The sequence below is a fragment of the Aulonocara stuartgranti genome (genome assembly GCF_965226115.1).
Source record: "Aulonocara stuartgranti genome assembly, chromosome: 7".
In the NCBI taxonomy this organism is placed as follows: domain Eukaryota; kingdom Metazoa; phylum Chordata; class Actinopteri; order Cichliformes; family Cichlidae; genus Aulonocara; species Aulonocara stuartgranti.
Genome location: NC_138945.1, coordinates 935311 through 950000, shown reverse-complemented (window position 1 = coordinate 950000; position 14690 = coordinate 935311). Strand labels below are relative to the sequence as shown.

General features: G+C 46.2%; 1 protein-coding gene across 7 annotated transcripts in view; it reads right to left on the bottom strand.

The window, feature by feature from the left end:
* phf21ab (PHD finger protein 21Ab) overlaps positions 1 to 14690 on the bottom strand; it is a 35019-nt gene that overhangs the window by 10336 nt on the left and 9993 nt on the right. The window contains exons 1-11 of one of the 7 annotated variants that reach the window (XM_082538653.1): positions 13283 to 13495; positions 7722 to 7761; positions 7502 to 7553; positions 7333 to 7422; positions 6293 to 6325; positions 6140 to 6205; positions 4176 to 4328; positions 3875 to 4090; positions 2441 to 2524; positions 1024 to 1365; positions 25 to 141 (exon numbers count right to left, since the gene is read on the bottom strand). In XM_082538653.1, coding sequence (XP_082394779.1) covers positions 25 to 141; positions 1024 to 1365; positions 2441 to 2524; positions 3875 to 4090; positions 4176 to 4328; positions 6140 to 6205; positions 6293 to 6325; positions 7333 to 7422; positions 7502 to 7543 — 1143 coding nt within the window. In that variant the 5' untranslated portion in view covers positions 7544 to 7553; positions 7722 to 7761; positions 13283 to 13495. The other 6 variants (XM_082538657.1, XM_082538656.1, XM_082538659.1 and 3 more) reach the window with 6 other exon arrangements.

Genomic DNA, 14690 nt, shown 5'->3' with positions numbered 1-14690 from the left:
TGTGTGTCCTTCTGTGGGTCATACCTCTGGGTTCTCCTCTTTCTTGGGGGGCCTGGGAGGAGGAGACACAGGAGCGGTTGAGGAGGAGGACGGGAGGCTGACGACGGCGTGCTGCTCTGTTCCTCCCGGTTTAACAGTCTGCTGAGAGAAGACGAGACGAAGACGGCAAGCTTAAGTCACAGAAGAGAACATTCCTTTATATTTTCATTATTTCTATTTTCTGTTTTTCATTGAAGAAAGAAGCAGAGGCCTCCACACGGCCTCCTTCAATAACACGGACCAATGTGACACAGCGCCATCGTTCAAAGACCCGAGGGTCGAACAGGCGTCCAAACTCCAGTAAGAACCCATCAGCTGCAAACACGGGACCTTCAGAGGGTGTGACAGTAAGACACGAGCAGACGACGCCCCGCACGCAGCTCTGCAGCGCTGACTAATCATCAATTCTAACATACTAACGATACCCAAACAAGCTGTGAGCGTCCAGCTGCCCGATGCTCCAGCCGGAGAGCAGGTACGTTTCCTCTGATCACCGCTGTCGGGAAAGCAGCGCAGAGATTTAACCGTCACAGCAGCAGAATTTAAACGTGCGGGCCGGATCCACGAGTAAAAGCAGATCATTAGTGAGGTTCTCCTCGTCTATACAGACACCAGCTTTATAAACCACTTCAGTACTTTTAGAGGCAAAAACAGACCCTGCTGAAGTCTGAGAGGCCTGTTCGTTTCAGTGCTGTAGTTACCTGAATCACCACAGGGGGGTGCTATACTGGCACATAACCCTAACCTGTAAATGAACTAAAACTGATATCCAACCTTTCAGCGCTGGACACAGCCCTTTACAGCGTGTCGGAGGAGCAGCGGCACACGAGCGCCACCTTTAAATCTTTAAGGTCATCGCCTTATTGTTTAAACATCAGAACTACAAAACTATCCAAAGGTTTCTGAAAGTAAAATCTAAGACCACGATTAAAATATTTCAGATCCTGCTGTGCTAAACAGTGCAGTACTAACGCAGGACCTTACCTTGGGCTCAGTGGTCAGGCTGCTGATCTGGATCGGCTGGACCGGAGTCTGAGTGGGGACGGGGGTGGGCAGGGGCACCTGGGCGGGGCTGGCGAGGCGGGTGGGTGCAGCGGAGACTGGCGTGGTGATGACGATGCCCGTCAGCGGGGCGGCACCGGTCTTGCTGCAGGGCTGGCCGTTGACGATGCGGACCTGGTGGATGGGCGCCGACGACGACAGCGAGGACGAGAGCTTAGTGGCCAACATGACGGGCCGCTGCAGCAACTGGGGGGCCGCCATCATGGGTGGGGGAGGGGCCGGTGCAATAGGGACATTGGTGGGCGTGGTCAGCTTTGGCCGGACCTGATAACGACACACAGCCAATCACAAATCGGCACAGAAATGACCTGATACTGCCAGGTAACGCCACTGTGGAGCTCTACCTCAGCCTGACTGAGCCTACCTTTACTGCTACTGCTGAAGCAGAGGAATGTTACAAACATTAGCTCATTTATTTTTATGTATTAAATCAAAAAAGACAGATACACCACATCATACAGCAGTGCCAGCTCTGCTACCACACAAGCCCCGCCTCCAAAGTCCCAGTCTTTAACCACACCTACAGCTCACTCTCAGGGAATAAGGTGAGATGAGCCCTTCAGAGTGAGACAGGGGGCGGGGCTTCAGAGGTACAGGCACTGCAAAGCTTTAATGTTTTATAAAGCATTTTGTCATTAAACTCTAACAGTATAAGATACACTGTACACATGTAACGATGTGCTGGCAGGACAGAAAGGACACGAATCGTTTAGACTTATTAAAAATGCAAAAACACATTAGATAAAAAAATCACCAATAAGGTCAAACGTGATTGGTGGAGGGAAAAAAAACAAAACGTAATATTGTTAACAATATTTAATAGTTTTATAAGCCCAACCCTTCAAACTTCATACAGAAGTACTCGAGTATTTGTTCTGAGCTAACAGACAAACGCTGCTCGTGGTAGGACGACTTCTGAGGCCTAACTCTGATGTTTGAGCCCGAGCTCCCGGTGGCGTTACTCAGCACAAACACCGCCCACGTTCCTCCAGTGGAAGGGTTAAAACACACCGACAGCCAGAAACACAAAAATACCAAGAAGCTGCAGGAAACAAGCTCTGACCAAAGAAAGGTAAAAGACACTGGTACACAGGCAGGAAACCTCCAAAAACACCTGCTCACAGGTCAGTCGGAAATTAAAAGAAGCACAACGAGAGGAGAAGTGATGAGTAAGAGGCAGCACACAGAAAACAATGTTTTAGTGCCACGGAGCAAGGCATGAGCGTTTGCTTCGGCGCGCTCCCGCCCTCTGCTGGAGAGTGAGCACGCCACGTCGGGTGGGCCACACACACTGATCTGAGGGGGTTAGGGTTCAGAGGCGGGTCTCACAGTGACGCACCTGTGGCTGAAAGGCGGGTCGAGGCGTCAGTCTAGGAGGCGGGACAAACTGAGGAACTTTGATTGGCTGGGCGGCGGCCTGCACCTGAGACAAAACCACAGCAGATTGTGGATCTGTGCTGCTGACATCTGACCGACACGTCTGCTGCGCTCGGTTCGGGACGCGTCGCCAAGCGTTGACAGCAGAGCGTGGGAGTAAGTAACTCTGAGAACACGCGGGCTTTAAAGCAGGTAGATCACACACCTGTGGGCTCTGCCGAGGGAGCAGGATGGAGAACTGGCACAGAGCAGCTGCTTTTGCACCGCAGGAACGAGGAACCCTCCAGGGACCAAAATCGGTCCGGTGCTGTTCGCCAGTGAAACGCTCATAAACTTCGGGGTTGGTACAAACCCAGATCTACTTTTTAGAGCTCATGGAGTCATGCCCCATCCCAGCACCGTACTGTAAACATACATTTACTCTTATTGGCTAAATGTTTCTCAAAAACTATAACAAAGTATCAATGTTCCTCTGGATGTAGCGACGTCGCTACATCCAGAGGAACATTGATACTTTGTAACATCCAGGTGTTTGTGTCAGCGAGCTGTCTCCAGTCTTTTCCTTGAAAAGATTCCTGGGAGGAAAAGTTCAGAGTCCTTCAGATGGAACACTGAACCGTGTGCAGAACACTGTGACCTCTGTCAGTTCCCGCATCCAAAGCAGAGGCCAACACTTGAAGCAAACCGGACCCTGCCCTGCTCTGAAACCTGAAACACGAGCCTCACCTCCAAGTTTGAACTCTGTTCACGTCAGCGCTGTTCGACAGCTGCGCTCGTTTCTGTCTTCTGTGCAGTATTTTAATCACGGTGGTTAGCAGACCTCAGGTGGTCGTGCTGTTACATCCTGTCCACGCTGCTAAAACTAGTGTATGTTTAAAGGTAAGGCAAAGCTGCAGAAGTGTTTCAGAGAACGACGGCTGCAGAACAATTTAAAAACGACCTGCTGTGTTACGATTCGTCATTTCGATCGCTGCGTTTCTGACTTTTAAGCTTTTTTCCCTTTGCTCTGCTCTTCTTCACCTGACATGTTTTTAAAGATGGCCCTCGCTGTGATCAGTTTACCCCATCAGCATCGAGGCCCGCCCAGGAAGTACCTACCCACGCCCAGAGGTGGTACTTTGTTGTGTCTGGCGGCCCAGGAACGGGCACAGAGATGTTCCCGCGGTGGAAAACCACCTGGAAAACCCTCAGTCGTGTCGTGACGTGTTCTTTTTGCAATCATGCGCCTCTGTGAGGGGAACTGACCCCCAGAGGGAGATGCTAGAAGCTGCCGCCACAGCCCGCTCGAGCGCTTTCAGAGAAACAGAGTCGTGTGAGAGCGCACGCAGGCGGGTCAGCGGGCGGCGGTCTGAAGCGTCTCCTGAGCTCGAACAGATCGCACCGACAGCACACTTACCACCATGGCGTTCTTGGACACCAGCCGCATGGGCTCCGAGCTCTGATTGGTCAGCTTGCCGGCCACCTGGAGGTTGATGGGGGCGTTCTGCGAGTCGGGTTTGGTGATAGCTGTGGTTACCATAGCGACGGTGGGCGGGCGCTGCGGCAGGACGGTGCCGGGGGCAGCTTTCAGCACCAGCGTCTTTGTGGTGAGGACCGGCGTCACTGTCAGCGTCTGTGGAGGGAGAAGTTAACCCACAACACATTTAAAGACAGTCGGATTTTAAGTCATCCTGTAAACGGCGCCGCGGCTTTCATACCTGCTGCAGCGCTCCAGCTATCTGCTGGCTCTGCAGTGGGTTGGCCGGCTTGATGTCTCCTCCTCCTGGAGGAGTTTGGACCTGCAGCTGCAGCTTGGCCTCCGGCTCCTGCTTCACCAGCAGCTCCTTCCTCAGCTGCTCCACCACCTTTTTCTGCAGGCGAGAGCACAGGACATTATTCCCGCAGCAGGCGCCACTTCTCCATTCAAAAAAGCTTTATTGAAACAAAGTATGGAACAAACGATATAATGAAGGGTGTGGAGGCAGAGGGTCGACTCTCAGAGGAAAAAAGCTTTTTAAACTTTACTTTGGGGCGGACTCATATAAAAAGTGTGTTTTTTAACTGGTGATTGTTCATTCATCATTTAATTTAGAAAAGTTACTGTGAAAATAAGTACAAATAAGTACCCAAGCATCTCTGCATGACTGAGGAGGAGGGGGAGGGGCAAAAGAGAAAGAAGTGAAAGAAGCAAAAAGAATGAAAAGCAGAAGAAGAAAGGGGTGGAGCTCAGGAGGTCACGCACACACTGGCGACTGAATTCTCAGTCGGAGGATAAAGCCCATCTGTTGCTTAGCAACAGTCGACTCAGAAGCGGGAACTTAATGGAGTGAAACACAATGAGGACGCCGCGAGAGAGAAAGCAGAGAAACACAGAGGAGGAGGAAAGTGGCGGCGCTGCTTTCAGAGAACTGTTTGACCTTCTGCCAATAACATGCAGCACTTCAACTGCTGCCGCCGCCGCACAGGGACGTTTAATCTCACAGGACTTCTGCTTTCACAGGTCCGATTCTAAAAACACACACTTTCTGTTTAACTCAGTCTTTCTCGGCCTGCGACTCGGGAGGTTCAGGCGTGATGACGTCAGCGCGTGATGGTGAGGCGCACGCTCTAAAAAAAGGTCAAGGGTCATGCACTTTTTCCCAGCACATCTGAATGAAAGAAAAAGTGCAATAAAAAAAATCTCGCTCCTTTTCCCCAGAATCAAAGAGGCCATGAGAGCAGCTGCACGGCTGCCAGTTTAATTACAAGAAGAAGAAGCAGGAGCAGGAAATCACCTACATTTCTTCTTTTGAACTTCCTTCAGACTGTTACTCTGAGCCCACCCCTCACGCTCCGGCTCATATTCCCACTGAGGCAGTTTATCATCAGGTGGGAGCCGAGCTCAGCGCGAGACTAATCTGCCGACTCTCTGAAACCGACTTTAGTCATCTGTGGTTACGCAAGATGCCCGCCTGCACAAATACGCGCACGGCTTTCTGTTTCCCCACAATAATCTGAGCTAATCCCGACTCCGACATCATCTCAGCACACTTCAGTCTGCACAAACTCTTATCCAACAACGTCTTCTTTAATTCTGCACGATGTCGAAGCAGCGAGCACAAAATGTTTCACACGCAGAACAAACACAGCGAGAAACACGCAGGGAGCAGATAAAAATAGGAGGCACAATGAAAGTGTTCAAAAATAACAGAAGACAAAGAGACTACAGACGTGACGTAACACGCTCATCTGATCCATATATCACAGGGACTATTATGAACGCCAGACACCAAACAAAGCCATAGAGAAAGACCCCAAACACACAGAGTCAAACAGCCACGAGGAAGAAACGAATGACCACCGAAGCTCATGAAAGAGAGCGACCCAGTCACACAGTGACAATGATGCAAAACAAGTCAAAGACACAAACGTGCACCGCTGTCTCTGCCACTGCTGGCTGTTCTGTGTCGTTCATTAATAATGTTTGATATCAGAATGACGTAAGCTCATGAGGTGAGACTGTACCACTGCGCTGAGCTTTGGCCTCGGAGCGTGTCACTCCTACCGCTGTGAAGCTGAAGCGCTCCGAGCTCACGTTTCTTTGTTTGAAACGACAGCTCGGTGAACTCAGCCTCTAATATCACAGAAGGTCACGCTTTAAACGAGCCCACGGACACGAGCTCGTTAGCACAAAGCTGAATACCTGCTTCTCGCTGAGCGCTGTGATCTTTGCTTGAAGTTCGTGGAGCTGCTTCTTCAGATCTGCGTTCTAACAAAAAACAAATGCCATGAAAAAAACGTCTGAAAAGTTTGAAGCTTCAGAGGTGCTGATAAGAAATAAGAGCTTGGACCTTACCTGAGGGTCCTGCTTCATCTGAGCAACCAGTTTCTGCAGAAAGAAGAGAGAAAACACAGATCACGCTGACACCTGCTGGTCATCACAGGGAACTGCACCCGAAACAGAGCAGCGCTCGCTCTGACGGACGCGCGTCCTTTGATAAGGATCATATATAAACTAAATAAACAAATGAAAACAGAAAAAGAGACCACACCTGACCCTGATTTCTTTTTTCCTGTTTTACCATCACACTATGAACATTTTCAGCTTGTTCATCACTTTGTTTAGTACAGCACACATCCACGTTTTCAGGGTGAAAACCAGATTTAGGCTCCATTAAAACACAGCCCACTGCAGGCCTCACAGTCTGCAGACTGAATGTGGCTTCACCCCTTACTCCCCTACTAGAGTTGCACTTTATTTTACTGGGATTATAATGCACTTATATGTACCTCCACACGTCAGCTACACTAGGAGGTAACAGGTCAGGTTTTCCCAGGAAACAAAGAAATAATTAGACTGTAGATGAATTTAAGCGATGCGTAACTTCAGGTAGTTATTACAGTAATATTAGTATATTATTAGTATTGTGTTATTTCTTGTTTATCTTGTGGAAAAAACAATATTTCTAGCACCTACACTGTAAGCGTGCTGCAGTTTTCAGAGTGGTTTACTCCGCCCAAAAAGTGCGACTGTGCTCCGACGTTACGGTGTCACATTTATGGTGGTAAAGAAAGGACTGACTGAACATCAACATAATGAATATTAAATAACAATGAATCCACTTCATAATCTGCTTACATGAACTAACGATGTACCGTGGAAACATTGTTTTTCCTGTGAAACTACTTAAACTCACAGTAGAATTATTCCTCAGGCTGCTGTAAAAACCCCACCTGTTGCCTCCTGATTCGATCCGCATGTATTTGTAGTAAAGGGAGCAGGCTGTGTTATGCAGCGTTACTCAGTGTCCTGCCTCAGTGCGTTCATGCAGACGCTGAACTTTGAAAAAGAAGAGCGAGCGGCCAAGACAGGAAACAGCTGAGCCCACAGCGTACCTGATGGATCTGGATCTCCACCTTCAGGGCCTCCTGTAACGTCTGTAATTCCATCATGGATCCAGTCAGTCTGCCAGCCGATCGATCAGCCTGCGCGCACACACACAGAAAGGTGAGACGCTGGTGTTTCAGGGCTACACTTACCACACCTGTGTGTGTGAGCTCTCACCTGAACACTGTCTCCAGTAGGAAAACCATCCAACTGAAGCATTAAAGTGGTGCTGCAGAGGAAACGAGGCACAGACACACGGATGACTACAGGGCAGGTGACCTCACCTGAAGCTGTTCATTACACACAAACAGGCTCCGAGCTTCATCGCGCCCAAACATCAAACACTTCATTCACATCAGCATTAATGAGCCTCACACTCCAGCATAACAGCACTCACCACCTGGCTGTGGGACCGGACTCCACCCCTCTGTGCTGCCCTGCAACACACAGCAAACGCACACGTTACAGGCCCAGTGTGTTCAGGAGACTTTAAATGAAAGACGTCTTTATTCTAACAGGGATCAGTCCTGAGCCAGCACAACTCAGCAGGCGTGCAGCGGCACACACCTTCAAAATAAAACACACGTTTGTGGACTCGATTTGTACGTCCTCACCTTTCTACCATCTGCTGATGTTTTCTGAAGCTTTCAGTTTGTTTGCTGTTCACGTTTTAAGAGGATTCTTTTTATTATTTGACAGTTTGGGTTTGTTTTTCTTTGCTCCATAAAACTTTCACATGTGAGCCAAACCTGATCAGGTCACACTGCCCACAGTGATTCAGAGGTCATGTGACACACCAAAGAGGAGCATTAAGAACGAGCCCTGTGCAGTACTCGCTCGTGTTTCTCTGCTGGAGAGGAAACAAAGGAATAAACCGACACATTTTTCTCAAAAACACAAAGAAAATCATTCAGAGAAGATCATCATCATAATAATGTGTTGCATCACCAGCCTGTTAGCTCATCCCTGCCCCTGCAGCGCCCCCTGCTGTGTGGATGCCAACATTTACATGTCTTTGCATCAGTGAGACAAAAAACATTCTTTAAACTAAAAACACCAGAAACAGGAACTAACATAAGGGTCAGGGCCCTTCAAAGTGTCGCCAGAAATACACCCAGGGTCCTGAGATGATCTATTATTTATGACGAATCCACGGAAGAAGTTAAGGAAAAACATCCGCATCATGTCTCTGAATGCTGTTTGGGGTTAACGTGAGCAGCACATCAGGAAAAAGTACTCAGGAGTGTGACAACGTTCGAGTCTGACTACTTCACAAGGAGTACAAAGAAATGGAAATACTCGAGTACTTCACACCCCAGCCCGTAACCTGCAGACAAATGAAGTACCGAAGTACTCATAAAAACTGTAAAAGCTACAAAATAAAGTGCATAAAACACAAAGACTGCTTCATTTTTACATTTTTGAAGTTTCATTAGAATAAAAAGAAAAGAAAGAAGTGCACAAGTACTTTCACTGTAAGTACACACAAGTATTATAGGCTCCAGCTTGCACCTCAAAGTACTTTGAGTGATTGTTGGGTATTTTGTAAGCTTAATTAGTACTACATAATCCTCTGAAGTAGGGCTGTTCGATATAACGATGTGTGTCGGACGACGATATAAAAACATCTGTTGTTTCATTTTACGCTGTTGTTTGTTTCGTGGTGTCGCAAAATAAACTGTTTACGGTAATATTTGTTCATGTTTGGATGTCACTGTAGTGGCTGTATTCTTAAAGTTCTCTCTTTCTCTTATATTTAATATCACCACACTACGGACGCACAGGCGCCTGTTGACGGTAACACCATCGTGTGTCCGCTTGTTTATGTTCCACATAAACCTTTCACAATAAAGCTCAAGATCCTGTTGAGACTTCAAAATAAACTGAATCACGTGAAAGAGCAGAGTGTTTACAGATGAGAAGTAAAAAAGACGCCAGGTGCTAAAAAATAAACCTTAGACTCAGACGTTAGAACAGGCTTCTCCCCGCAGCACGCCGTGTAATAAATACTCACAAAGAAACGGCGCCGTTACAACTTATGTCTAAAAATGTGTCGTTTCATGCATCGGTTAAACGCTCGACTCCAGCTACACGACGCCCAGCTGGAAACACTTCACGCAGGTCGAGCTGCCCGAGATTCACAGACTTTACAGAAAATGTTACATTTTTGATTTATATCGTTACCGGGACGACAGATGTCTTATATCGGCACAGCCCTAATCTGAAACATAGTATCAAGTAGTGAAAAATAAGTAGTAAAGTACCTCAAAACTGCAGTGATGCTGTAGTAGTACTACTATGTGAGAAAAACTATTCAAGTACTTCCTGTTTTCAAATCCTCAGATTTATGGTTGAAAGACTGAAAGCTGAAACTAGTGCAGTAAAAAGTACTTTTAAAAGAATAAACAAAGTATTTTAGCTTCGTGTACTGAGTTTCAGGCTGTGGCGTGAAGTACTTTTCCTTAGTAGTACTTTGATTTCCTGTGTTGTACTTTAAAAACTGTAATTACACAAAAACTATGCAGTGAAACAAAAAGTACTTTGACTTTCCTTCAAGTTTAACCAACTCCATTAATACTACGAAGTACTGCATTAGTACATACTACACGTAAACTCATTCAGAGGGAAAAAGTACCATAACTATAGTACTTAACTATTTTGAAGTACATATTATTATTAACCTAGAAAAAAATACTACGTCATTACTGTAAGGCACAGACAGACGTGTACATAAACATATAAACTAAATACATGTAGTACTGCTGAATCGAGCGTACTGTAAGTGGCTCGCAGTACTCCGGTTTGTTGTTTTTAAAAGTACACGATTTAACCACTAGACCTGTTTTCCAAGTACTTCAATACTACACAAGATGCAGTAGTGCCGTCTTACTAATTTAGTAGAAAGTACTTCGTGTCCAAAACTCAACACCTGAGTCATGAAGTACTGTGATTTTCTGTGCTGTAGTTTAAAGTATTACTCTGATTTGTGTCTAAAACATTCAGGTGCATGTACTTCCTACTGGAGTAAAGTATCTCTATACAGTATTAGTATTCGAGGAATCTACTTTTCAAGTACTTGAAAACTAAAAACAGGGGAAAGTACTGCATTATACAACCGTCACTGAAAAGCTTTAGTAGTACTAAGAGAATAAAACTGAAGTACTTCCAGTTTCTGAGCAGCTCAAACACGTATTTAAGTTCAGTAGTACTCTGTTAAAAGTACTTTAAACACAGCCTGAAACCTGAGACAAAGGGACTCAAAGTACTTTTGTACTGTGTATTTTGTAAGTACCTGCAGTAACAAAACTCTTGTAGAATACAAGAACAGAGTAACAAAAAATACTAATACTCAGGTACATCTGCTTTATGAGTACATACAACTATTAAAACTGCAGTATTCAGTAGTAAAAAGTTTCCCTTTGAAATGCAGTCTAGAGCAGTACATGTACAGTACCTCAAACCTTAGTTAGAAGTAGTAGTACTGTAGTACTAATTAGTAAAAAAGACTTACTTCCATCTTATAGTTTAAGTACAAGTACACAAGAGGACAAATAAACACCAAAGTACTCCATGGTCCAGGTCATTCAAAAATGTACTTATACATTGTAGTACTGCATTACAAAGTACTTTAAACTGCAGTCTATAACATGGGACAAGTACTTTGGTTTACTCATGAATCCACCACTTAGTACACGCTTAAGGTACCAGAAATGTAAATAGTACTGCAGTTCCATTTTACAAATACCTTAAACTTGATAAAAACTGTAACAAATGTATTTTAGTACTACAAACTACAGCCTGATCCCACGATAAGTACTCCCAGTTACTCTTTTCTATTCAAAAAGTTTGGTTTGTACAGTACATTTACTCTTTAAATCTTGTGGAGTACAAATTTGAAGTACTAGAAAATGTAATCATTAACCTTTATTATCCAAGTACCCAGAAATAGTACTTATACTTACTGGTAAAAACAACTTTATACTGCAGCCTGAAACAAAGTACTCTGACTGTTTTTAAAAACCTTCATTACTGCAGTACTTCCCTCTGAAATTTACTTCAGAATGTAAATAAGGATTTTTGTGTACTTCAACTATCAAAATACTTAAAAACTGTACTTAGTAGTACTTTATTACTAGTTCATAAAAGCTACTTTGTACTATAGTCTGAAATGTGAAACAAAGTATTCTGATTTACTGTAGTACATTGTTAAAAAGCTTCATTAGTACACATTTGAATATTTCTACTATCTACATACTTTAAAACTGCACTTAGATATAGCAGTACACATGAAAAAGTACTTTAAAGAGCACCGTGTACCACAGGACGAGGGTCTGTGTTGTACACGTTTCATTACTGCAGTGTGTCCCTCTGAAGTGTAGTACAACAGTTTTCCAAGTCCAAAACTATACTACTGTATTACTAATTATTAAAAAAGTACTTTGAATTAGATCCTACTGAAGTACTTTGTTTAAAAAAAGCTTCATTACTGCAGTACTTCCGTCTGAACTTTACTAGAGTGAAAATAAAAATGTGTGTATACTTTCACTTTCAAAGTACTTTAAACTGCACTTTGTAGTGCTGCATAACTAATGAATAAAGTAGTACTTCACCAGTCTGGAATATGAAACAAAGTACTCTGATTTACTGTAGTACATTGTTAAAAAGGCTTCGTTAGTACACACGGAGTGAAAACAGAAACACTTGAATACTTCTATTAACCGAGTACTTTAAACAGCCCTTACTTACAGCAGTAGTGCATTACTTATTAATAAAAAAGTAACTGTTACATCCTGAAACAAAGTACTGTGACTTACTGTTTGGTGTTTTTAGTTAGTACACGTCTAAATTTACTGCAGGACAGATTTAAAGCAACAGAAAGCAAAAATACTCGAGTACTTCTATCCCACCCCGAGGTACAGTAGTACAGCATAAGCGATGAGTAAAAGTACTTTGTGCTCCAGCCTGCAGCGCGAGCTGGGGGCCCTGAGTACTGGGACCTGTAGTGTTGGGGTGGGGGGTCCCGGTCCACCTGAGAAGCGTCCATACGTGCAGCACCTGAGCGGAGGTGCTCGGCGGCTGTTAGCGGGCTGTGGAGGCCGCCGGTTAATTGGAGTAATTGCTCCCCGGGTGGGACGCCAAGTTGTCGGGATAAACTTCCCCGAGCAGCCCCGCGTGCCTCCGCAGAGGGCCCAAAAAGGGAAGAAATGAAGCTAAAATGGAGGGTTTCAAGATGAAAGCCGCCAAGTGCTTCTTCTTCTTCTGCTGCGGGAGTTCAAACACTGAAAAGTGGGTTTTTGTTTCGGGCAGACAAATTAATGTTTTATAACCGTGTTATTAAGCCTCTGCGGCCCTGTGGACGCTCGGTCCCCCCTCGGAGAGCCCCCCGGCCGCCTGTTTGGGAGAACCGTCGCGGTTTACGGGCTGTTTTTCGGTGTTTCGGTGTGAAAAAAACCGTCCGACATTGCTCCGTCTGAGGCTGAGAACAAGTGGATAACGTTAGCCGTAGCCGCTAATGCTAACCATCCTGTTAGCCGCGCGGAGCTAACGCAGCCAGCAGCCACGCTGATAACAACTTCCATCAAAGATTAAAAAAAAAACACGGCGGCCGAGGGGCGGCAGGGGCCGGGGGCACGGCTCGAATCGGGCTCCAACAGTCCCGAAAGACGCCATCTTTTTACAAGAGTCAAGAAAAAAAGCCCTGACAGCGAGCAGGCGTCGGTGGGTCCAAGTTACATCGGCCCCTTGTCCTCCAGAATATCAACTCCTAGAATAAGAAACAGAGCAGCTAAACACACAGAAACACACGGGAACACAGCGGACACACACCGGCCGACAGCCCCGCACACCTGCCCGCAAACAGCCGCAGACAATCGACCACGGGCGGCCGCAGGAGACGCGTAAAGTTTGACAGCAGGGAAAATTAAAGTTATGAAATTAAAAAGCCCAATGTGCACTTACTCAGCAGCAGTCCTCCTCTGGATTAATTAAATATATATGTGTGTAAGAAGCCGATCCGCGGTGAAACAGAGGCGCACACACAGCCCGGCCGCCTCCTCCCCGCGGGGCTGGACCCAGCTGTCGTGTTTCGGGGTGACTTTTAGTGGAAATTGTGTAAAAAGAGAGAAACTGAAGCTACAAAACAAGAAGAACTCTTCTTCAATCTCATTCAGCTCAGCCTCAGCACATCACAGATCCCTGCGCCGCGGAGCTGGACGAAGGGGCACAAAAACTCCTCGCGGCTCCGGCGGGAGCTCGCTTATCCGCCGGGGAGCGGTCGATGTCGGTCCTTATGGCCGTTAAAGTTCGTTAAATCGGGCCGATGAGCGAGCCGAGGCGCGGGGGGGATGTGTTCGGGAAGCGGACTACTTTTTGTGTCGGTGCGGCGAATTTATTTCACTTTGCCTAAGGAACGGCGGTGCTGCGACTCCCATTGCCTAGGGAAAAAACCCGGATGTAAACTCAGTGAAACTCTATGGAGAGAAAGTCACACACACACACACCGTGAAACTCGGCGGCGGAGCGGAGCACTTTGTTGTGTTGTTGTGTTACCGACCAGCTCCGCGCAGCACGCCGCCCTTCAGCCTCCACGTTCGGCTGCTCGCTGCTGGACCCGCCGGACTGTTGCACTTTATGGAGGAAAAGGAGGAGGAGGCCCCTTTTCTCCTGCTTCCAGAGAAACGAATAAATAACTCCGTGGAGGAATGTGACCACAGAATAAACTCACAGAAGCCAAACGGGAAACAAACCTGAGGTGCTTCTTCATTTTATGATGTCGTCATGCACAGTTATTGTTCAGGCTTTCATATTTTCCTGCCCTTGGCCTCAGCTGTTAAAGCCCCTTTTTGTAATTACCCCGCAAATTGTAATTAAAACTTTCAGCAGCAGGGGGCAGAGTTTCATCAGTGCCTGGGTAATGTCTAAGTAAAATGTTACAGGGGCTCTATGTAACCTTAGAAAGCACCCGTAGCTGTTATAGGTCTTAGCCTGGTAGCAATAAGTTGTTATTACACACAGGAAACTTCCAGCACGGTCTCACACTAGCTCCTGAAACAAACACAGCTTATAATCTGTTCGTTCGTGTTCCTCGCTTTTTCTTTCTTTCTCCTTCACGTGTTTGTAGTCTGTGTGAATCTGCAGTTTCCACACAGAGATTAACAACAGCTACATCATCTGTCCGGGTTCATGAGGGACACTGACGGTAGGTGACTGCGAGGCAGACGAGGATCTGAGAGGTCAGCAATCCCAGAAAAGTGGTGGACAGCTGTACCCATGACCGAAAGGAGGGACACAGACACGGGTGGAGACTGCATAGGTGAGGAGGGAAGAAAGAGAGGAAACAGGAAGTGAAAAAAGGAAACATGAGGGT